This window comes from Lottia gigantea, assembly GCF_000327385.1.
Source record: "Lottia gigantea unplaced genomic scaffold LOTGIsca_44, whole genome shotgun sequence".
Classification (NCBI taxonomy): domain Eukaryota; kingdom Metazoa; phylum Mollusca; class Gastropoda; family Lottiidae; genus Lottia; species Lottia gigantea.
In genome coordinates, this window is record NW_008709540.1 from 723,027 (window position 1) to 747,315 (window position 24,289).

The 24,289-nt window shown below is 35.8% G+C and overlaps 3 protein-coding genes across 3 annotated transcripts; 1 reads left to right on the forward strand and 2 right to left on the reverse strand.

Moving 5' to 3' along the window:
* Positions 1-1,937: 1,937 nt before the first annotated feature.
* On the reverse strand, positions 1,938-12,946 carry LOTGIDRAFT_218009 (hypothetical protein; the record flags this gene model as incomplete). The annotated part of the gene is made up of 17 exons (XM_009060727.1): positions 1,938-2,338; positions 2,567-2,750; positions 4,180-4,269; positions 4,588-4,795; positions 6,058-6,206; positions 6,403-6,530; positions 6,952-7,113; positions 7,372-7,564; positions 8,021-8,145; positions 8,637-8,789; positions 9,172-9,286; positions 9,911-10,032; positions 10,696-10,777; positions 11,074-11,155; positions 11,728-11,809; positions 12,217-12,347; positions 12,702-12,946. 17 exons carry the CDS (start codon positions 12,944-12,946, stop codon positions 1,938-1,940), a joined length of 2,652 nt encoding a protein of 883 aa, XP_009058975.1.
* A 1,795-nt stretch (positions 12,947-14,741) lies between these two features.
* LOTGIDRAFT_164222 (hypothetical protein) lies at positions 14,742-17,314 on the reverse strand (the record flags this gene model as incomplete). The annotated part of the gene is made up of 2 exons (XM_009060728.1): positions 14,742-14,986; positions 16,894-17,314. The coding sequence occupies 2 exons, from the start codon at positions 17,312-17,314 to the stop codon at positions 14,742-14,744; spliced, it is 666 nt and encodes a 221-aa protein (XP_009058976.1).
* Positions 17,315-19,073: 1,759 nt separating this feature from the next.
* On the forward strand, positions 19,074-21,975 carry LOTGIDRAFT_164223 (hypothetical protein; the record flags this gene model as incomplete). The annotated part of the gene is made up of 4 exons (XM_009060729.1): positions 19,074-19,089; positions 20,653-21,118; positions 21,499-21,618; positions 21,666-21,975. The coding sequence occupies 4 exons, from the start codon at positions 19,074-19,076 to the stop codon at positions 21,973-21,975; spliced, it is 912 nt and encodes a 303-aa protein (XP_009058977.1).
* Positions 21,976-24,289: the final 2,314 nt, after the last annotated feature.

A 24,289-nucleotide genomic window follows, 5' to 3' on the forward strand; every position in this document is an offset into this window, starting at 1 on the left:
TTGGTCAACAGATCAAAGCCACTCATTGATTACAGCAAGCGAAATAAGTTGTCAATGGTCGGCTCAACAAAAGCCACTGCTGTTAGCAAAAAAAGGTTTCAGCTAGGTCCTTCAAAGCATGACACAAAACTCTTTTCGAGACTTGGATGAGTTCTTCAAGTCAGAGCTTAACCTCCAGCACTTTCCCAAGAAGGACAGTTTCCATTCAGCAGCACGTCAGACCTACTCAAGCCCATAGAAGAGCTTGCTATCAAGAACACAGGTTCGCCACTTGCCATCTGTGCCATACTTTATTAGTTCAGATGCTGAAGCCAGGTGGCAGCAGAATATTCATAGAATATGTGACATGGTATGTCTGCTCCATATCTAACACTATGGCTCGGCATTGATCTCGTTTTGAACCATTGTGGGATCCGTACACCAACAAGGGAGAAGGAATCCCAGCCCTACCCCAGGAAGACATTCCCACCTTGGCACCATGCAAACAGCAGGAGACCGACATCCGAATGGTGATACATGCAATAGATGCTATGGGGTGTAAACATACTTATCTGGACAGTGACTGTTGTCATTCTGGTCATTGCACTAGCGACAGCTACAACTGTGTGAACTCTGGCTTGAGCTCGTGATAGGCAGGATTTGGCGCTACATAGCAGCATAAAAGGGAGATCTGGAACCTGATAAGTCATAGGTACTTACATTGTACCATGCTGTAACAGATTGTGATACAATATTGGCAACATATTGCGCTTGATGATACACTGGGTGGCTTTGATCTGTCGACCAAACGCTCCATTGCAAAAGAAGTCGAAGTTTTCTTTGCCCATTTTGAGGACATTTTTCACAGTCGCGACTGTTATTCCATGCAATGAGCGTGACACCAGGAGGACAGTACACTCCAATCTTCAAAACTGCTCCCCGTTCCCATCAAATCATCACCTGGTGCAAAAGACATATATTTGGGGCTTCACTCTCCCGTGTGACCTTGATGACAAGACTAACAAAATATTGGGTTAAGCACCTATATTTTACTTTGCCACCATCATGAAATCCAAAATGGCGGCAGTTGTAACCACTCATTGGAAGATTCCTTCTCTCCAAAACGTACAAGAACACCAATTAGGAAAGGGTTTACGATTTAGAACGGGTGTATGGCCGACATAGATAGATCCAGAAATATCGACATTTATAGATTTGTTATGGTGCCATTTTGAAATTCAACATGGCGGTAGTATTAGCCACTTGAAACATGCACAGTTTGATTCCTTGACCCTAAAAATGTACAGTTAGCTGCAGAGAACAAGATTCAGAAATATCAACAACAAAATATTTTTGATGGTCGCCATTTTGAATTCAAAGCATTCGGCAAATTTAGCTTTTGACTTAACGATGAAAACAACGGTCACAAAATGCCAGCGCTTGGGAGGTTAGGTCAAAAGGACTGTCGTTATAAGTGGCCATAATAAAAAAATAAAGGCTATTAAAAAAAACGGAACAAAAGTTACATTAAGTAATATTTTCAACCAATTTGTCCATGAAGTATGTGTAATTATGGGATATCCATTGCTTGTTGTCCATCAACAATAAACAGTTTTTAATAGGCTAGAATATATTTTAATTGATATTGACATGATTAGGTCAAAATGCAACTGAACATCGTATTAAACTAAAGAAACACATAATAATGTAGTTTATTGTAATACTATAACTGTGACCAGAATTCAATAGTTAATTGCTGCTATCTGTTTATAACAATAGCTACCAGATTGTGACCCAGTAAGCAGCCATTGATCTTAAGGCTACACTAGTAACTGTATCTGAATATCCAGTAACAACATGTAGGTGTAATAGGATCTTCAATGTCTTGCTGGTCACAAACTCACAACAAAAACAGCATTAGGGTCATAAATAAATATAATAAAATATCAAAATTTGATCTAAGTATCTTTTTGTATGAATGCTAGTAATGAAGGGTCGACACTAGAAAGAGCAAGTTTGGGAGTATGTATACCAGGTTTGGCCTTAAATCGTTTTCCACTAATATCTATCTCATACACTGCTTCTTTATCCATCACATAATCGTTAATCTGAGGATTGATTTTGGGATTTCCGTTTTGATCAAGGTCACTGACAAATCCTAAACAAACCATTCGTTCTAGCGTGAATCCATATCCACACGTTGCAGTGCTACCAACTTTTACACCGTTTCTATAAATAGGTTCCCCACCCCACGGCCAAATATCCGTATCAACATCGAAATCTTCCAACATAAACTGAGCGAACTTTCGACTCACTCCTTCCTTCCTCTGTTTCTGAAGAGCTTCCTTACCGATGAAATCTTTCTGAAATCAAAAGAAAATTTTCTTTAACAGAGACCCCAATTTATATACTTTGATATTTGTAACTTAACGGGGAAAGATGAAAATAAAAAAGGAAAGTTATATCAAAACTTGATTCAAAAATTCAAATTGTATAACCAATCAGATTACTGTTTTCTAAAATTAATGGTTTTTTTTCTCAAAAATACATGCCCCTGGTGTCATGGGTTTAAAAAAAAAACATCAACTCACACCAAATTTAACTCTAAATTCTCGACCACATTCTAATGGAGTAGTATGTTCATCTAAATCAAGACCCCAGTAAGCGAACGATTTTTCAACTCTAAGATGACGAATAGCGTAATATCCTGCGTTACGTATACCGTAATCAGTTCCTGCAGTCATCAGTGTGTCATAAACATGGAGAGCATACTGAAATATAACATAGAGAGCATACTGAAATATAACATAGAGAGCATACTGAAATATAACATGGAGAGCATACTGAAATATAACATGGAGAGAATACTGAAATATAACATAGAGAGCATACTGAAATATAACATGGACAGCGTACTGAAATATAACATGGAGAGCATACTGTAATATAACAAGGAGAGAATATTGAAATATAACAAGGAGAGAATATTGAAATATAACATGGAGAGCAAACTGAAATAAAACACAGAGAGCAAACTGAAATATAACAAGGAGAGAATACTGAAATATAACATAGAGAGCATACTGAAATATAACATAGAGAGCATACTGAAATATAACATGGAGAGCATACTGAAATATAACAAGGAGAGCAAACTGAAATATAACATGGGGAGCATACTGAAATATAACATGGAGAGCATACTGAAATATAACATGGAGAGCATATTGAAATATAACATGGAGAGCAAACTGAAATATAACATGGGGAGCATACTGAAATATAACATGGAGAGCATACTGAAATATAACATAGAGAGCATATTGAAATATAACATGGAGAATATACTGAAATATAACATGGAGAGCATACTGAAATATAACATGGAGAGAATACTGAAATATAACATGGAGAGCATACTGAAATATAACATAGAGAGCATACTGAAATATGACATGGAGAGCATACTGAAATATAACATGGAGAGCATACTGAAATATAACATGGAGAGAATACTGAAATATAACATGGAGAGAATACTGAAATATAACATGGAGAGAATACTGAAATATAACATGGATAGCATACTGAAATATAACATGGACAGCGTAAGTGAAATATAACATGGAGAGAATACTGAAATATAACATGGAGAGAATACTGAAATATAACATGGAGAGCATACTGAAATATAACATGGAGAGAATACTGAAATATAACATGGGGAGCATACTGAAATATAACATGGAGTATACTGAAATATAACATGGAGAGAATACTGAAATATAACAAGGAGAGAATACTGAAATATAACATGGAGAGAATACTGAAATATAACATGGAGAGAATACTGAAATATAACATGGATAGATAGACAGTGCAGTGACAACAAATTTGAAACTTTTTACGGGAGGTTTCCAGTCAATATTGATGGTCTGCCATTTTTTTAGAAATTATTGCTGAAAGTTAAAGGTGCTAAAATGGAAGACGGTATCCCACCTTGAACTTGAACAATAGCAAATTCAAATTTTGTCAATATTTGTGGTCCAAAATATTTACTTTTTCAAAGGTAATATCTGACGTGTAATGATTTTATGATTTATCTTCATTGTGATTTTAACAGTAGTTTAAACAGAAATGATCAGTGTGTTGATAACTGGAGCTTTTGCTAGTGATTTTAAATCTAAAATAGAACCAAACCTCAGATGGGATATAGAGAATAAAACCATCTTCTCCAGCATGTGTCAGTCTCATGGCTCGAATACCACTAGCATTACCCACATCTATAAACTATAATATACAAAATACAACAGATATTGAATCAGCTTATTAAGATGAGAAAGAAAACAAAGCATTTTGTACATGGAAAAAAACTTGAGAGGATGCTGTCTTGTCTTGGCCAAAAATTTGACATTGATCTTACATGGATAACAATTAAGGTTCACAAGGATCCTGTAGCTCCGGAAATATGTTTTACACCTGTAAAAACTTCTGTATACATAATAATTCCCCGCCAAAAGTCACAAATCATTTTTTGCTATTTCATGACAAGAAATGTATGAACATTTCTCAATTTTATTTAAAAAGATGTGATGTAAAGAGACGTACTCTGCAGGTCATGACTTCAAAATCTTTTTTCTGTGTTGATACATCAGTGACGTCATCCAGAAGAGCTTGAGCGTGTGGTCCAATCAATTTAATACCAGAATACATGGACGTGACGTCACTGACTTGAACAGAGCCGTCTGCTGGTAAATGTCGTCGTAACCATGACAATGCTCGAGTCTTTTGAGTTGCAGGACAAATCATGAAGAAACTGAAAAAAGGAACAAGTGGTTGCCTAGCAAGATACGCCCACTTTCCTGACACATTTTCAGTATATCAAGGGCAGTCACCTATCTGTGTCAAATCATACCAAAAATCTCATTTGTGCAAGATATTGTTGATCAAACAAACACACATTATTTAATAAAATTCTGACAGAAACTGTCACCTCTGTCGCTAACAAATTTTGATGCGTTTTTACTAAATCATGGGCAATAACTCAAATTCGAAAAATTGTCAAATTTAATCTTGACTAAGATCTCATCATTATAAATGATCATACCAAATTTCATTTAAATTGGATGAAAACTGTACTCTCTATTGTGTTCACAAAACAAGGTTTTTCATAAATCAAGGGCAATAACTCAAAAACCATTCATCGAAAGATAGCCAAATTCGATTTTGTCCAAGATCTCATCATTATAAGTATTAACACCAAATTTCCTTTTAAATTGTATGAAAACTGTAGTCTTTATTGTGTTCACATCCAAATTTTGACGCATTTTTCATAAGTTAAGGGCAATAACTCAAAAAACGTTCATTAAAGATAGCCAAATTCGAACTTGTCCAAGATCTCATCATTATATATTCACACCGGACATGGGTGACGACAATATACGTCCACACAATAATGTGGGCGTATAAAAAACACGAAAATATAAAATGACTTTCATCAAAATGAAAATCTAGGCCATGGTAATATTCTCATAATTGGTAGATTTGGTTTTTTTGCTATTTCACAGGCATTCGACTTACCACATGATAGTCACAAAGTAATGATGTTTTCTACATGGTCACTTAATTATTGTTCTCTAATCTAGCAACACTGTAGTCGCTTGCTTATTGTTCCCTAATCTGGCAATACTGCAGTCACTAGTTATTGTTCCCTATTCTGGCAATACTGCAGTCACTAAATTATTGTTCCCTAATCTGGCAATACTACAGTCACTTACTTATTGTTCCCTAATCTGGCAATACTGCAGTCACTAATTATTGTTCCCTATTCTGGCAATACTTCAGTCACTTACTTATTGTTCCCTAATCTGGCAATACTGCAGTCACTAGTTATTGTTCCCTATTCTGGCAATACTGCAGTCACTAAATTATTGTTCCCTAATCTGGCAATACTACAGTCACTTACTTATTGTTCCCTAATCTGGCAATACTGCAGTCACTAATTATTGTTCCCTATTCTGGCAATACTTCAGTCACTTACTTATTGTTCCTTAATCTGGCAATACTGTAGTCACTTACTTATTGTTCCCTAATCTGGCAATACTGCAGTCATTCTCAAAACCACCCTGTTCATTCTGCATACCAGTATGAATAATGGTTCCTTTTTCTAAATCTATATTATTACTACAAAGATACTGAAGATATTCCAGAGCTTCGTTTCCAGCAGACTGAAATACAGACCATAATTAATCTAATATCATCTCCCTAATGGAAGACAATTCAGTCAGATAACAGTTAACCTACTATTATCTCCCAGACCACAGTTAATATATAATTATCTCCCTTGACACATTGATTGGATACAATTCAGTCAGACCACATTTAATACAACATTATTACATACCAAAATACTTTTTAACTCACCCTAATTTCTAGTTTGGTTTGAGCTGATACATCAACCAGTCCTACAGCATCTTTACAAACCCTGTATTCATGTTGTACTGAATCAAACCACACTGGTTTACCAAACGATCCTTTATGAATATATAGATCTTGATCTGTAATGAAAAGAAACATATATATTTTATAATAATATGATATTAGTGTAATAAAATGGTCGTTTTAAAAATAAATTAACCTTAAATACAACCCTATAAATATAACACAAATATGTTCAAATATTATATATAAAGTAGATGAGGGCGACGACAATATCTTAGTGCTCATAGAAGGCAGTTGGATAAGTGCTGGCTGGAGTGCTGTTATCAGGATCACAGCGATGATATAATATATTATGTGTAAAATGATGCTCACTGTCCATTCATTCGTGGTGATATGCTTACCAGTTCATCGACCACACAATCGTAGCTGGATAAGAACTCTATGAATCCAAATCATTCAACTGTAATCCTAGGGAAACCACACCAATAACCATGATATGACTCTCAACTGTATACAATATAATTATCCTACCTGCTTTATCACGACTGCTATCAAACCACAGGGGTTGTTCAAATGCCATGGTCTGACCAAAAACAGCCCCTGATATCTGTAAGACATCATGTAACGGTGTGGTCTGGAGTTTTCTACCAGTAGATTGTTCTGTCTGAGGGTAATTCAAACTGAACATTTTGCCTGGTATAAAAAATGAAATAAAATAGTTCCAGTGACTGGAGTTTTAATATTTAAACAATTCTTGATGTTTTGAATCCGGTGAATATTTTCCCGTTCATTAATGGATAAATATCACATTAAACGGAGCACAATGTTTTGGGAAACAAGTTGACGAAATGATGATAATTTACGAGTCAGAAATCAACAAGACCGCCGCCTGGTCTAATATCTTATTCGGGCTCCTACTCGTATGAACAAGAGTTGTATTACCCAACTCACCCAATACTTCACAAATCCTGTCTTTTAAGAAGCTGTTATCATTATGCTGTTTGGTGAATCTACGGACATCGTATTTCCAGAGATTTATACTGGGTCTACCATCAATAATCCACTCAGCCATATATTTACCAACACCACCACTACTGATTATTCCCCTTGAATTCATTCCCGCAGCCACGTAATAATTACTAATCTGAAACAATCAGACTAGATACTAGACAAAGAGATATATCTCCATTGTACACTGATTGGTGTTTTATTCAGAAACGGAAACACGGAAATTCAAACTCAATTCATTTCATCTTGTAGATAATACCACTCCTCTCAATGAGCTCTTATTCTGTTAACTCTTAACAAATTTTCCCCATTAAGCACTACTTGGCGTTGCCCATTTAGGAACAGAAAAATAAGAAATTAAACTCTATCTGACTTCATTCTTATACTGAAACCCATTAGGAGTAAGATATTTAGAGAGATGAAATAGACTACCTCCCCCCCTTTTTTTTAGCCCCGGTTCATAATTGTACACTGAACTCAATTTCAAAGAGACTCCCTGAAAGTGGAATTTATAACCGAAACGTGCGCTGATATTAATAAATATATCCTGTCTATCAGCTAATGAATAATATGGAAATGGATCATTTCTCACCTCTGGTGTTTCCCCTAGCAACCAATTAGAGTCAGGCGTAAAACTTTCCGGACCGTTCACAAGTTGTCGAATTTCAGCTTTCTGCATGATTGGTACACGAAGGAGACATTCATCCATTAGAACCTCTACAATATAATAATATACATCTTACTTATGGAAACTCTATCACCGGGCACCTGTCATTTTATAATAACGACTCTGGTCGATCTTGCGAATGTCAGAATCTGAGAACAGCTTGATTTTTTAATGTATGCTGAGAGAGTATGATTAATCGTTGGATCTAGACCACATGATTTAAAAAATCACATTTGCTGCAACATGTCATTCATTAGCTTAGTGACATCTGCTCAGTTCGACATTTTATATTTTGAACAATTGTTAGCAGCTGACGGCTAATCGATGGCTCGGTGTTCAAGGACAGCCAACCACAATTTACAATTGTCCTTTTTTTTAATAGTAAAACAAGCACCCAAATCATTTTGAGTAACATTTATTAATGCAAAAAGAATTATAAAAAGACCAAGAAATAAACCAGTGAAGCTGTAACGGCACAGATCCCCATTCTCACTATCAATTCTTTTTGGATTGGAATTAGTGAATAGGTAAACTAACTTACGAAACTGATCCCAATCTTCTGGTAAGAGTTGGAACTCAAATTTATCAGGAACACCGGTATGGAAACAAGGTTTGGGGTTGGGTTCGAATCCCCCAATACACAGGCCGCCGTTCCATTCTCGTATACATATATAACCATCATGATCTCTGATTACTACATATTATATAGAATTAATATTGAAATCATTTAGATTAGAAACCATTCTTTTTGTCAGAACAATGGAATATAAATAACGATTACAAAGTTAACTACCCAGCGAATCAAGACCACTTGTATCAATTTCTAAATGAAATATTTGTTTCACCCTATAGGCCTTTACATTTGGGAAAATCAACTGCAATACTTTGAAATTTGAATTCTGAGCTTTCTGCAGGACAAAAAATTGGGGAAAAACACCGATACTTTTTGGGTATCATGACTTATTTTGGAAGATATTAGTAACTTTCCGATTATGGACTTTCATTTCTTTTATCGACGCCATTGGCAGAAATCAGACGTTGTTGCGTTGTTCAACAAGACAGTAATGTAATCTTACCTGGCATCAACCTCTCCACTTCTTTCAATGGTTTGGTGACCACGTAAAAATGTTCACAGGAGTGTAGGGGCAAGGATACATTGGGCGTGCTCTTTATTCCCATCTCTCTCGCCCACTGAAATATTTCAATAATATATACATACATCAATTCAACAATACAATTCAGGATCTGATTTGTTTTCTTGAAATAGATTGGTATTTCGTGCATTTTTTCTGATATTTTCTGTATCCGATGTAATCTTACAAGTTTTCTACCAAAGTCTTGTTCTAATGACTTAATTTCTAATCAATTAAAGCATGTATTTGTATGACCCGTTCCTTGATAACAATGACGAATTGAAGGATAGTAAAACTGAAAAAGGCCGTCATATTTCTCTACTATGGACTTTATCCCGCAATCCATTTCGGCTTTTCGACATGTTTATAACAATTTGGACGATATTCACCGATTTAAATTTGAAAACAGGAATATATCGGTCTAGGACCTAGAGGTTTAAGTGACAGATCCATTTCAACGTGACGGTAGGCCTATATCATTAGGACAGAGCGTGATGGTGTATCAATATGACAGAGCGTGACGATATATCAATATGATCGTGTGTACCAATAGGACATAGGGTGACGGTTTATTACCATAACTCCTTCAAAGCTGAAGACGTATGAAGTGAACTCCTGGTTCCTGTATCCTCCCTCTCCTTTCCCTTTTCTGGTTAAACCGTGCATAAAGACTCATACCTACCAACCCGCCACAGTTAACAAAGTATTCACAATCAATATTGCCAGCCGAAGTTTCTACCCCAGTCACTCGATCATTTTTAGTTAAAATCTTCTCCACTTTTACACCTTCCATAAACTTGGCTCCTGAAAGAAGAAATTTTAATGTTTACGTTTGTGAGTATCGACTCTCGTATTGGACAAAAATGTTGCATATTTTTACAAATCATTGATTTTTTTTTATGCGTTTTCTTCTGTCAGTCTAGACTATTGATAAAGGGAAGCTGGATCGATAACCTAGGCATATTCCTTGATTCAATAACATATAGTAGCGACCACGTGAGACTGGGGGTACAAATAGGGGACAGACTGACTCAATGGGGGACAACTGTTGAGGCTGAATTCAAATTGCGGCAATTCTGTGGAAGCGTCCTGTCGCCAGTCTCTCGTGGAGCGAATGAGATATGAGATGGTTGCCCTGAGAAAATTTTCGAAAAATTCAATTGATTTGGTGTATTCTGACACATATTTAGGAGCATAAACGTATAACAATCGCCACCTTTCTTGTATCATGGAAGATTTGATTGGATTATACACTAGTAAAGACAACCATTCAGAGATCTCGACATGTAGTCTGTGAACTCGAAGCCATAATGTATACAGCCCTTCTGTCGAAAGTTGTGATTGGCAGAATAATCCAATCAAATCGTTGTATTCCGTGATATAAGAATAGTAGCTATTTCAGTCAAGGTATAAGTATGAAGTTCGTAATAGCTTGAATTTTTGAAGATGACATTGCTAAAGACTTACCATTTTTCTTTGCTAGCTTAGAGAAAACCATAGTAACATCAGGGGCAGTAACTGTTCCATCAGTTGGAATCCAAATACCTCCCTGGAAATTCATTTCAATGTCTTTACTTTATGTTAATTGCTTACAACAGTTTTTTGTCAGACTTCAAGTAATAAGTGACACAATAAACACGAAAAAAATGCGTAGATCTAAATTTTAATCAAATTATCTATGGCTTACGTATACTGTACAATTTCGAATATAATGCGCATCCATATTCAATGCATGGTAGCAAAGCCAAATCAACTCATACCCCCTCCCTACCCTCTCTTGACTCCAATGGAAATGTCACAGATAATATAATTATCAGAATAATTGTACTAGATTCTCGACATTACCTGTAAATCGTCTGTTCTGATCACGGGACATTTTTCTTGAATTTCTCTCGGCGTCAATAAATGAGTTTCGAACCCACTGGCACTGAAACAAAATTTGGAACTGGTACGCTTGCCGGCAGTGATTATTTGTTTGTCTGGTTTGAAAAATGTTCTATAAAATCAATGGAATCAGCCAAAAAGTTCTGGTGGGCGTGATTAATGATTCAGATGGCGTTGCTTACTATCTCCGAACACCTGAAGCTACTTAACATTTCGCTCTAGAAGTCAAATAACACTTTTTTTAGTGAACAATAATTAGTGTACTGATAATGTATACATTCCAATAAAACGGGTTTACGTTGTTTTAGAACCGGGGCCAATTCTGGTGATGCCAGGTGTCGCCAATATCAAGTTAGTGATGTCCAGTAATGGTGACGGATGTGAGAAATGTATGTCTTCGACAATATCCGATGTTGGTGATGCAGAAATGTCAAGTATTTAGGTTGTTTGATGCTGGTGACCCCAGATTAGGGGTTGTGATGTTAGGTGTTGGCGATGTTTCATGATGTGATGTGTTGGTGATGTGAGGTGTAGGTGATGTGTTGGTGATGTGCGGTGTAGGTGATGTGTTGTCACCAGATACAGGCGGAAGAGTAAGATATGAAATAGGGTTACCTGGTCATAGCATGTTTCCTTTTAAAATCTGTCATTCTATCTTTAGTTCTAGCTAAACTGATACTACCACTGTCCTTCCAACCTGATAAATATACAGAAATAATGAACGAAAAAAGACATAATCATCTTAGGTAACAACTTACGAGGATCCTTTCTGCTGGTCCTGGGCATTTAACCATTCCAAAATTATCCGCACTCACTTAAAGCTTGGTCGATTTGAATAATGAAGAGAAGTGACTTATTCCAGGTCACCAAACTTTCACACTTCAACTGAGATTAGAAACTACGACCACCCATTTGTTCGACATAACCAACCAAATGATGTCATGTAAGCATTCAGACACTCTAACAGACTGTGAAACTGCCGTGCAATCACCTTTTAGCATTGATCTTGCCTCTACTCTGTACTCATTTACAGCAGAAGCTCGCGTTTGTGATTTGTGAAAAAGACCCTAGAATATAACATGAGAAGTTTAATTATATACCTACCGATCCCATGGCCTTCCTCTTCAAATTTTTTATATAAATCTCTACCATAACATGTTATCTTCATTTCTGTTAGATCACTGCGAAGTTGTCCACATAAACCAACCGAGTGCCATGTCGTACCACATGTTAATCTGGAATATACACTCAAACAGGAGTCCACATAGCTTACTAAAAAAGACAATTCCTGCTGAAATTCTGCTTTTTTCTTCTCTTGGACTTTTGATATTTGGTTATCAAGATTTTTAATCAAATCGGCAAACGATTAGGATATATGCGCAGTTGACTGGCATCCCCTTTCACACTAAAATCACCCAAACACAACATAACTTAAAGTCCAGCCTCATACTGTTTGACAGTTGGATACAGAAACATTGTATGACACTGTCTTTTTAAGATTTCGATTATTCAACTCTGCATTGCTTTATTATTCTTCATTGGCCTAAACGCAGAATAGTATGACGTAAAACACTATTTAAACACCTTACCTTCCCTGTTCTAGTAACACAATGTCGTTCCAGCCTCGTTCTGATAAATGATATGCTATACTGGGTCCACTAATACCTCCACCACCAATAACAACCCGTGCTGACTTCGGCAATTGAGGCACTTCCGGTTTTAAAGTGTTGTTTGATTGGCTGGAATAATGGTACCGAGAGGTTAGATTGTTTAAACTGCCTGATAGCGTCCTACATGAATTTGATATCCAATTATATGCGTTATGAATTTTCATACACTCTCTCATCATTCTTCGGATTTCCATCATGGTCTCGTTCACTGCAGCTTAATGCAGCTTAATTACAGGTGCAATAAAATCTGAAACAAACAAACATCAGAAAATATAACGGCAGCACAAGTCTTGCCAATATAACGTTATTTAAACGTTAATGGTTTCAACTATCTGGACGATGATATTAAATGAGTAACACTGTTATTATTTCCGAGACTTTGTTCATTACAATTCTGTAGAAAACTTTCAGTAATGAGAATAACATGTACTCAATTAAAATAGATCACTTGGCTGAAATAGTCCAATTAGATCACTTGGCTGAAATAAGTCATTTGCCTGAAGATCTCTACTTATCAAACGCCAGTAAGTGACTAGGCTGAAATAGTCCAGTTGTCTGAAGATCTCTACTTGTCAAACGCCAGTAAGTGACTAGGCTGAAATAGTCCAGTTGTCTGAAGATACTTGTCAAACTTCAGTAGATCACTTGGCTGAATTAGTTCAGTTAGGTTACTAGGCTGAAATAGGTCCTTCGCCTGAAGATTTCTACTTGTCAAAAGTTAGTAGGGTAGTAGGCGAAGGTTATCATAGTTAAGACTTGGATGGGTCAGTGATCTATTACTGTGTATATGATCTTATATAGAGTTTAAACTATCAAGTTAGTCTTCGAGATCCAGTAATACTCCAGTCGGCAATTCTCGGCAGTTTCCGTGAGCTGGTTGCATTGCGCTAGCGTAACTTTCACCGAAGCCGTTTGGTAGTACTCTGGACTAACTTGATTTACCAAATGTTCGCCTCTCTGATTTCAAAACCGGCCATTTGATAATAAATAATGATATTTAGCGCTCTGATTTGAACAAATATAATACAAATCTCCCATCCCGCTAAATGTAAGCAATATAAGACGTAGCAAAGAGTTATATAAGACAGTAACGGTTCGGCAAAATGTCACCGAGTCGGTAATTTTTAGTTAGAAATGCCGTAATTGTTATGAACTGATTTGGGATTGTTTAAAACTTTTAGATTTAAAGGTATTGGTTACATAAAAGGCGTGTCGGCAATAATACACATGACCTACATAATACTTTATCATAAGAGAGAATATTATTTTATAATACACTGCATGTCTTAACTATAATATGATGTTGAGGACGATTGATAATGTTAAAGGTACAGTCTGAGTTTTATGTAGTTTAGGCAAGCGAGGTGCTCAAATAATAAAACTAAAGCTGATCTGAGGGTTTAACCAAAAATATCTTGGAGTTAATTTTTAGAACTCGAAACCAAAATCTATAGAAATGTGTGTCAGGTTTTTATATAAAATTTTAAGTTTATTTTAAGAAAACTGAAACTAGTAAAAAGGCTTATGTTAATATTTGGTTTTGGAATTTATTAAGCAAAATATTTCTCCTAGAGTTTTCCACTAATAATCAATATCAGGCCGTTATAAAACCCAACATCAAAATAGATTTAAACTGCTTCATCGTTAATTAGCACATTCAGTTCTTTTGAAACCAATTTAAAACGAATTTCATGGGAATGATGATTGCTTACTGTACTGTCCATGTAATATAATGTTATTAACTTACCTATTGTTTTATTATACCAGACTCTCGTAATGAAGATCACACAATATAGTGATTATCACACTGTAACAACCTCTGTCCATGTCGTTTATCAGCAATATTACAATTTACATATACAGTACATTGTTATTGCCTAATCTCTTTCTACAGAAGACTTCATTGGTCATCGTCACATTATAGTGTTTAAAAAAAATCCAACTGACTAAGAAGTTTGACTAAGTAACTGTAAAGTTCGAGTCGATTGTTGGAGTTACTGAGTTGATTGTTTGAGTTACTGTGTTGATTGTTTGAGTTACTGAGTTGATTGTTTGAGTTACTGTGTTGATTGTTTGAGTTACTGAGTTGATTGTTTGAGTTACTGAGTTGATTGTTTGAGTTACTGTGTTGATTGTTCGAGTTACTGAGTTCATTGTTTGTGTTCTGAGTGGATTATTTGAGTTCTGAGTGGATTGTTTGAGTTCTGAGTGGATTGTTTGAGTTACTGAGTGGATTGTTTGAGTTCTGAGTGGATTGTTTGAGTTCTGAGTGGATTGTTTGAGTTACTGAGTTGATTGTTTGAGTTACTGAGTTGATTATTTGAGTTACTGAGTGGATTGTTTGAGTTCTGAGTGGATTGTTTGAGTTACTGAGTGGATTGTTTGAGTTACTGAGTTGATTGTTTGAGTTACTGAGTTGATTATTTGAGTTACTGAGTGGATTGTTTGAGTTCTGAGTGGATTATTTGAGTTATTGAGTGGATTGTTTGAGTTCTGAGTGGATTGTTTGAGTTACTGAGTGGATTGTTTGAGTTACTGAGTTGATTGTTTGAGTTACTGAGTTGATTATTTGAGTTACTGAGTGGATTGTTTGAGTTCTGAGTTGATTGTTTGAGTTACTGAGTGGATTGTTTGAGTTCTGAGTGGATTGTTTGAGTTCTGAGTTGATTGTTTGAGTTCTGAGTGGATTGTTTGAGTTACTGAGTGGATTGTTTGAGTTACTGAGGTGATTGTTTGAGTTACCGAGTGGATTGTTTGAGTTACTGAGTTGATTGCTCGAGTTACTGAGTTGATTGTTTGAGTTACTGAGTGGATTGATTGAGTTACTGATTTGATTGATTGAGTTACTGATTTGATTGTTTGAGTTCTGAGTGGATTGTTTGAGTTCTGAGTGGATTGTTTGAGTTACTGAGTTGATTGTTTGAGTTCTGAGTGGATTGTTTGAGTTACTGATTGGATTGTTTGAGTTCTGAGTGGATTGTTTGAGTTACTGAGTGGATTGTTCGAGTTACTGAGTTGATTGTTCGAGTTACTGAGTTGATTGTTTGAGTTACTGAGTGGATTGTTTGAGTTACTGAGTTGATTGTTCGAGTTACTGAGTTGATTGTTTGAGTTACTGAGTGGATTGTTTGAGTTACTGAGTTGATTGTTCGAGTTACTGAGTTGATTGTGCGAGTTACTGAGTGGATTGTTCGAGTTACTGAGTGACTTTTTTGAGTTACTGAGTGGATTGTTAAACTTACTTAGTTGATTGTTCGAGTTACTGAGTCGTCTGTTCGAGTAACTGAGTGGATTGATTGAGTTACTGAGTGGATTGTTTGAGTTACTGTGTGGATTGTTTGAGTTACTGAGTTGATTGTTTGAGTTACTGAGTGGATTGTTTGAGTTCTGAGTGGATTGTTTGAGTTACTGAGTGGATTGTTTGAGTTCTGAGTGGATTGTTTGAGTTCTGAGTGGATTGTTTGAGTTACTGAGTAGATTGTTTGAGTTACTGAGTTGATTGTTTGAGTTACTGAGTTGATTGTTTGAGTTACTGAGTTGATTGTTTGAGTTACTGAGTTGATTGTTCGAGTTACTGAGTGGATTGTTTGAGTTACTGTGTTGATTGTTCGAGTTACTGAGTTGATTGTTTGAGTTATTGAGTGGATTGTTTGAGTTACTGATTGGATTGTTTGAGTTCTGAGTGGATTGTTTGAGTTACTGAGTGGATTGTTTGAGTTACTGAGTGCATTGTTTGAGTTCTGAGTGGATTGGTTGTGTTCTGAGTGGATTGTTTGAGTTCTGAGTGGATTGTTTGAGTTCTGAGTGGATTATTTGAGTTACTGAGTTGATTGTTTGAGTTACTGAGTTGATTGTTTGAGTTACTGAGTTGATTGTTTGAGTTACTGAGTTTATTGTTCGAGTTACTGAGTGGATTGTTTGAGTTACTGTGTTGATTGTTCGAGTTACTGAGTTGATTGTTTGAGTTACTGAGTGGATTGTTTGAGTTCTGTGTGGATTGTTTGAGTTACTGAGTGGATTGTTTGAGTTCTGAGTGGATTGTTTGAGTTCTGAGTGGATTGTTTGAGTTCTGAGTGGATTGTTTGAGTTCTGAGTGGATTGTTTGAGTAACTGAGTGGATTGTTTGAGTTACTGAGTTGATTGTTTGAGTTACTGAGTTGATTGTTTAAGTTACTGAGTTGATTGTTCGAGTTACTGAGTCGGTTGTTTGAGTTACTGAGTGGATTGTTTGAGTTACTGAGTTGATTGTTTGAGTTACTGAGTTGATTGTTCGAGTTACTGAGTTGATTGTTTAAGTTACTGAGTGGATTGTTTGAGTTACTGAGTTGATTGTTCGAGTTACTGAGTTGATTGTTTGAGTTACTGAGTTGATTGTTCGAGTTACTGAGTTGATTGTTTGAGTTACTGAGTGGATTGTTTGAGTTACTGAGTTGATTGTTCGAGTTACTGAGTTGATTGTTCGAGTTACTGAGTCGGTTGTTCGAGTTACTGAGTGGATTGTTTGAGTTATTCGCAGGATTTCGTGATCTCATGTCGAATATTGCAAAAATATTGAAATTAATTATGGTCCCAGGGCTCTACGGTAATTTCAGTTATTAGGATAAGATTGTTATCTGTTATCACCCTTTGTTTGTTTACCTAGTAGATGGTATTATGCAATGATAAAACAGGTTGACAAAAAAGACTTGAATATGCAGTATAAGCTGTTTGTTCAACACGCAAGAAGGAACTTACAGAGGTAGGTTATCGGTAGACACAGACAAGTAGACTTTTTGTTGCACTTTTTGTACCCGTGAATATTATTAACGGTGTCACATGAATATCGCTATAATCTTGTCGTGGAAGCCCGTGGAATTTTACTTAAGACTCTAATCGTCGACAAAAATCTCCGACCAAGACAGCTCGTGTGTCCGAACCGTAAGATACACATGATGGATTGTCGGCTACAATATACTAAGGATCAAATGCAGTATAGAATACCCTCAAGGCAGAGTATGATAAATCAAGTAGTTTACATTTTCTCAGAAACTTAAAGGGATTCTTAATTGAAACGGTGCAAATTGAGGATATCAGTGTTCCCGATACATATACAAACTTTAGAAGACGTTTTTATAATCCTTTTTTAGTTAAGATGATAAATATTATTTGATTGGTCAATCACTAAAATAGAATCTAAATTTAGTTTTATTATCCAATCAGATTACTGTATGTCATTAATCTGGATTAATATGTATGTTAAATTTACTAGAATAAGCCCCCTTCACACCTTGAATAGCTGTAACCTCCTAGTGACAGAAATAACCCTGGAAAATTGTGTGGCTCCTTAATCAATATATGCATGCATAACAAGTTTATATAAGTTGTAAGGAAATCTTATAATATCTACATGCTGCTATTGTCAATAAAATCAATAAGATAGTTTGCCGGGCAAGGTAATATACGCCCACTGGCAGCTTTCCTTTAAATAAAAAATATTTGCCAGTACAGTAATAATTACCAGTATGAAATATTCAACCTTCAGACATACACTTCTTTTGAACTTTTTAAGGGGATACTGAATAATGTTACGATGTTTCGTCAAAATCGTGTTTACAGGCTAAAACTTGAACGTGTTTTTAAGAACAAGGGCAATAACTCAAACTAAATACTTTTCGATTCTTCTGATTTTTGATATGGTTCATCCTTGGTTGATAACAAACACACACACCAAGTCAAAATCCATCAATAATTGTGACTTTATGGGCTAAAAATTGAACGCGGGCAAGAACAAGGGCAATAACTCATACATATTATTTTTCGATTTTTCTGACTCAAATTAAATACTTTTCGATTCTTCTGATTTTTGATAGGGTTCATCCTTGGATGATTACAAACATTCACACCAAGTTTCATCAAAATCCATCAAGAATTGTGCCTTTTAGAATGATTACAAGCTAAAATTGAACGCGTTTTCATGAACAAGGGCAATAACTCATACTAATTATTTTTCTATAGGGTTCATCCTTGAGTGATTACAAACAATCATACCAAGTTTTGTCGACATCAGTCAAATATTGTGCCTTCTAGAATGTTTACGAGCAATTGTGGACGGACTCAAATGTGAAATATTCAAATAGAGGTCTCAAACACAAAGTCTAACCTTGATAAATATAAGATCAATGGTGAATATTTGATGTACCCTGAAGCTCTGATGTTAAAATTTTTTAATTCTGTTTTGATTTTTTCAGTCGTGTCCAGTGTGTTTAGAAGATTTTAAATCCAATGAGAAATGAGCCATCTGTCCGTGTAAACATGGTTTTCATCAGAAGTAAGTGGATTAAAAAGACAGAATCGCAATCCGTTTGAAAAAGTGAACCTTAGTCTCAGAAACAGGAATATTTTAGCTAAGCTAATCTAAGGGCTTGTGTGTTAACTACCTCGCCAAATTCTTAGTTTTAGTTGAATTGTAAGAACCACACATGTCTGACTTAAAATTGAAATGATACGAATCTCCTTAAAACCCTCTTAATAATCTATTTTAAATATAAGGTATGTATCAGCAAATTGTGTAAGACATTTGACAATGCCATGTCATTCTCATTTCAGATGTTTATGCCAGTGCTTACATCGAAAAAATACCTGTCTGTTATGTAAAGCGAAGGTACAGCCGTTACTAGGGGAGAGAACTGGTTTGATGCCAATAGCTGTAACAACTTTATGATATACCTTTCCTAGAACACCCTAATGAGAAATTTATACGTGTACAGTACGTGTATGTGATTATGTGTGTATTTCTGACAGCACGTTTCCTATATGAGATTCATTATCGCCTCGTTTTGACAGAACCAGTGATGCATAATCTGGAAACAGATGTGAAACCAAATGTTAGGTGATAAAGATTGAAGGTCAACAATGCGTTGACTTCCGAGAGCACTTGCTATGGTATCTTAATTTTTTTACCATGAAGAGGAATCAAAACCATGGCGCCTAATCATCTAGCAGCATATCTAACTCGACACCGACTGAGCTATTCCACTGTTGTAGCAGATGACAATCAAACTCGCTACCAACTTAGTTATTCCACTGCCCTATTTCTGAATCTATGCCAGTTATAAACCCGTTCTTGGTGGCTAAGTTTGCATTTTTGGGTCAAGGAATGCAAGGATTCTAGTTTCATGAAGCTAAGACTCTTTTAGAATAAATTCAGTTTGATCAAGTAGATACATAGATGTAAATAGCATACTTTAGAAATATTTTCAGTTGTATTATTATGATTAATGAAATTTACTGCCGCTTTAAACTTCTGAATATTTATTTTGTGGTCATAGTAATGCTGCAACAAAATACACACAAAATAAAGATTGATATCAAAAGATAAATATTGCGTAATGTTTGATTGTCAATATCTGGTAGTTAAGGAGGTGTATTATATGGGATCACAAGGTATTGATTTACAAAGAAAAATAAGTAGCATTGATAATAGTGACTAACTGTACAAACAATACTCTGTAACTGGAGGTTATGCCAACATGCATGTACCTGTGCTTTCGTAAAACGTGACCACTTTACCTTGTGACCAATTTGCATGTGACAAGTCACCGTGTGTCCATTTACCTTGTTACCATTACTTACCGCAGTTTACCAAGATTATCAAAGCAAAGAAATAGATCAAGTATGGTGTACAGACAGTTGTTATATAGCCTTCCATTGATTTCAGATATTGATAGGTGGTATTTAAAAATGACTATGTCAACATAAAATATCTTGTCTGGGGAGTGCAATTTCTTTATAATTTTGTTTATCTTTTATAGTTTTACTATTGCATAATACCATAAATGCATCTGCCACGTAAACAAACAATGACTGATAACAGATATCAGTGTAATTTTAGTTACTGATTGTCAATCATTTCAAAGTTTATTGGGAAAGGAAAGTACGATAGAGGCCTCGGACCATCTTTACCTTCAATATTTTTGCAACATTCGACTTTGGAAACTGCGACTCGGTAAATCAAACATTCGGCTAAGTAACTCGAACAATCAACTCAGTAACTCAAACAATCCACTCAGTAACTCGAACAATCAACTCAGTAACTCGAACAATCAACTCAGTAACTCGAACAACCAACTCAGTAACTCGAACAATCAACTCAGTAACTCGAACAACCAACTCAGTAACTCAAACAATCAGGTCAGTAACTCAAACAATCCACTCAGTAACTCAAACAATCCACTCAGTAACTCGAACAATCCACTCAGATCTCAAACAATCAACTCAGTAACTCGAACAATCAACTCAGTAACTCGAACAATCAACTCAGTAACTCGAACAATCAACTCAGTAACTCAAACAATCAGGTCAGTAACTCGAACAATCAACTCAGTAACTCAAACAATCAACTCAGTAACGCAAACAATCAACTCAGTAACTCGAACAATCCACTCAGTAACTCGAACAATCAACTCAGTAACGCAAACAATCAACTCAGTAACTCAAACAATCCGTTCAGAACTCAAACAATCCAATCAGTAACTCAAACAATCAACTCAGTAACTCCAGCAATCAACTCAGTAACTCAAACAATCAACTCAGTAACTCAAACAATCCACTCAGTAACTCAAACAATCAATTCAGTAACTCGAACAATCAACTCAGTAACTCAAACAATCCACTCAGAACTCAAACAATCCACTCAGTAACTCAAACAATTCACTCAGAACTCAAACAATCCACTCAGTAACTCAAACAATCCACTCAGTAACTCGAACAATCCACTCAGTAACTCGAACAATCCACCCAGTAACTCAAACAATCCACTCAGTAACTCGAACAATCCACTCAGAACTCAAACAATCAGGTCAGTAACTCAAACAATCAACTCAGTAACTCAAACAATCCACTCAGTAACTCGAACAATCAACTCAGTAACTCGAACAATCAACTCAGTAACTCGAACAATCAACTCAGTAACTCGAACAATCAACTCAGTAACTCAAACAATCAGGTCAGTAACTCAAACAATCCACTCAGTAACTCGAACAATCCACTCAGTAACTCAAACAATCAACTCAGTAACTCGAACAATCAACTCAGTAACTCGAACAATCAACTCAGTAACTCAAACAATCAGGTCAGTAACTCAAACAATCAACTCAGTAACTCAAACAATCCACTCAGTAACTCGAACAATCCACCCAGAACTCAAACAATCTAAATAGGTTCTAGAACAAACGACTTACTTACTCGAACAATCGACTTATTGACTCGAACAATCAACTCAGTAACTCGAACAATCGTCTTAGAAACTCGAACAATCAACTCAGTAACTCGAACAATCGTCTTAGAAACTCGAAGAATCTAATTAGTTTCTCGAACAAACGATTTAGTAACTTGAGAAATCGACACAATAACTCGAACAAGCGACTAAGTAACTCGAACATTCGACCCAGTAACTCGAACATTCGACTCCATAACTTTACAGTTACTTACTCAAACTGTATGTAACGATGGCCAATGAAGTCTTCCGTAGAAAAGAATTGAGCAATAACAGTGCACTGTATATATAAATTGTAATATTGCTGATAAACGACATGGACAGAGGTTGTTACAGTGTGATAATCACTATATTGTGTAATCTTCATTACGAGAGTCTGGAATCATAAAAACTAGGTAAGTTAATAACATTATATTACAAGGACAGTGGAGTAACTGACACGCCCATCACTATAATAATCATCTATATCGATACAAAATTCAGAGCGAAATTTTTTTTTTCACACAAGAGAATATTTGACTATACATGTTTATAATATATATGTGAATATAGATATTGACAATATGTTTGAACCAAAAAATAGCAAAAAAATAATTTGTTAGCAATCACCATTCCCATTGTGATTTAACAATTACTCTGAAACTTTATGATATGACTTCTCTGGCATCACCTGTGGTGTTTGAAGGTATCTTCGGGTGACGCTAAAACCAGAGATATAAAGGAATATATATATTGAATAAGCAAAATTAAAGAGGCAATATGCAATATTTTAATTTGTTAATTGAAATATCTGAGATTGTCCGAATTTCCAACCTAATTATGAGATTTTTGCTCGAAAAAACTTGCTTTTGGGGCTGCGAGGTCAGCCGACCCCCGACCCCCTCCCCCCCCCCCCTTTCGCTCCGCCACTGAAAAGAACTGAGTGTGCTAATTAACGATGAAGCAGTTTAAATCTATTTTGATGTTGGGTTTTATAACGGCCTGATATTGATTATTAGTGGAAAACTCTAGGAGAAATATTTTGCTTAATAAATTCCAAAACTAAATATTAACATAAGCCTTTTTACTAGTTTCAGTTTTCTTAAAATAAACTTAAAATTTTATATAAAAACCTGACACACATTTCTATAGATTTTGGTTTCGAGTTCTAAAAACTCCAAAATATTTTGGGTTAAACGCTCAGATAAGCTTTAGTTTTCATTATTTGAGCACATCGCTTACGCAGACTGCACCTTTGACATTATCAATGTTCCTCGACATCATAGAGTCAATATGTATTGTGATGTATGCAGTGTAATAAAATAATATTCACTCTTATAATACGTTATAATATAGGTCATATTTATTATTGCCGACACGCCTGTCATGTAACCACTAAGCGCACAATAATACACAACAACGTTATTTCAGTTTAGTTTTATCTATAGGTGCGAATATACGAGGTGCAGTGCCCTGATTTGTCCTGATAATCGATATGTAAGATTGAGAGTGTTGACATACGGTAGGTTATTAAACTGTAACATATATTTATTTCCGTCAATTTCAGTCAAATTACAAGTGAATTCAGGTTTGATAGCAAACGTCTGTGGTTTTTGCATTTCCGCTTAAACTGTGCTTTTAATGACGTCATCATTGGAATGGCCCCTAGATATTATTAGAAGCTATTACGATAGAAACATCTTAAAACGTTTAGTTTAAGTGGAATCGCAAGAATCCCAGATATCAGAATGAAAATTGGAATGATCAGTGCTATCAGAGTCCATAATAAATAAAAAAAAGTCCAGAAAACCACTTTACAATCTCTTTAAATACAAAAACAATAAATACAAGTTGCAGTATCTGTTGTTAGATGGTAATTCTGTTATTGTGGCTGTTGTATCATTGCTTGGTTTCAATTATTAAAATATCCATGTTTCATCTTATTATCTACACAGTGGACCCCTCTAAACCGGCATCCCAAAATAAGGCCATTGAAGTCTGATTTTTTCAGTAGGTCGAGGCATTGGATGTTCAAATTAATAAAAGATATTGACCGAGATCTAGAGAAATGGGTCGCTATGCCTGCCTGAAGCAGACCCGCAGCTACAGGAGATTAAGGAGGGGAGGGATGAGGCTCGAAAAAATGGATTCCCCACCTCTTAAAAAAAATTCAGACAACCGACCAATTACAGCACTGCGACTAAACACCATACACCATTGCCCCTCAGGATATATTACCTACAACCCCCCCCCCACCCCCCATCCCCAATCAATT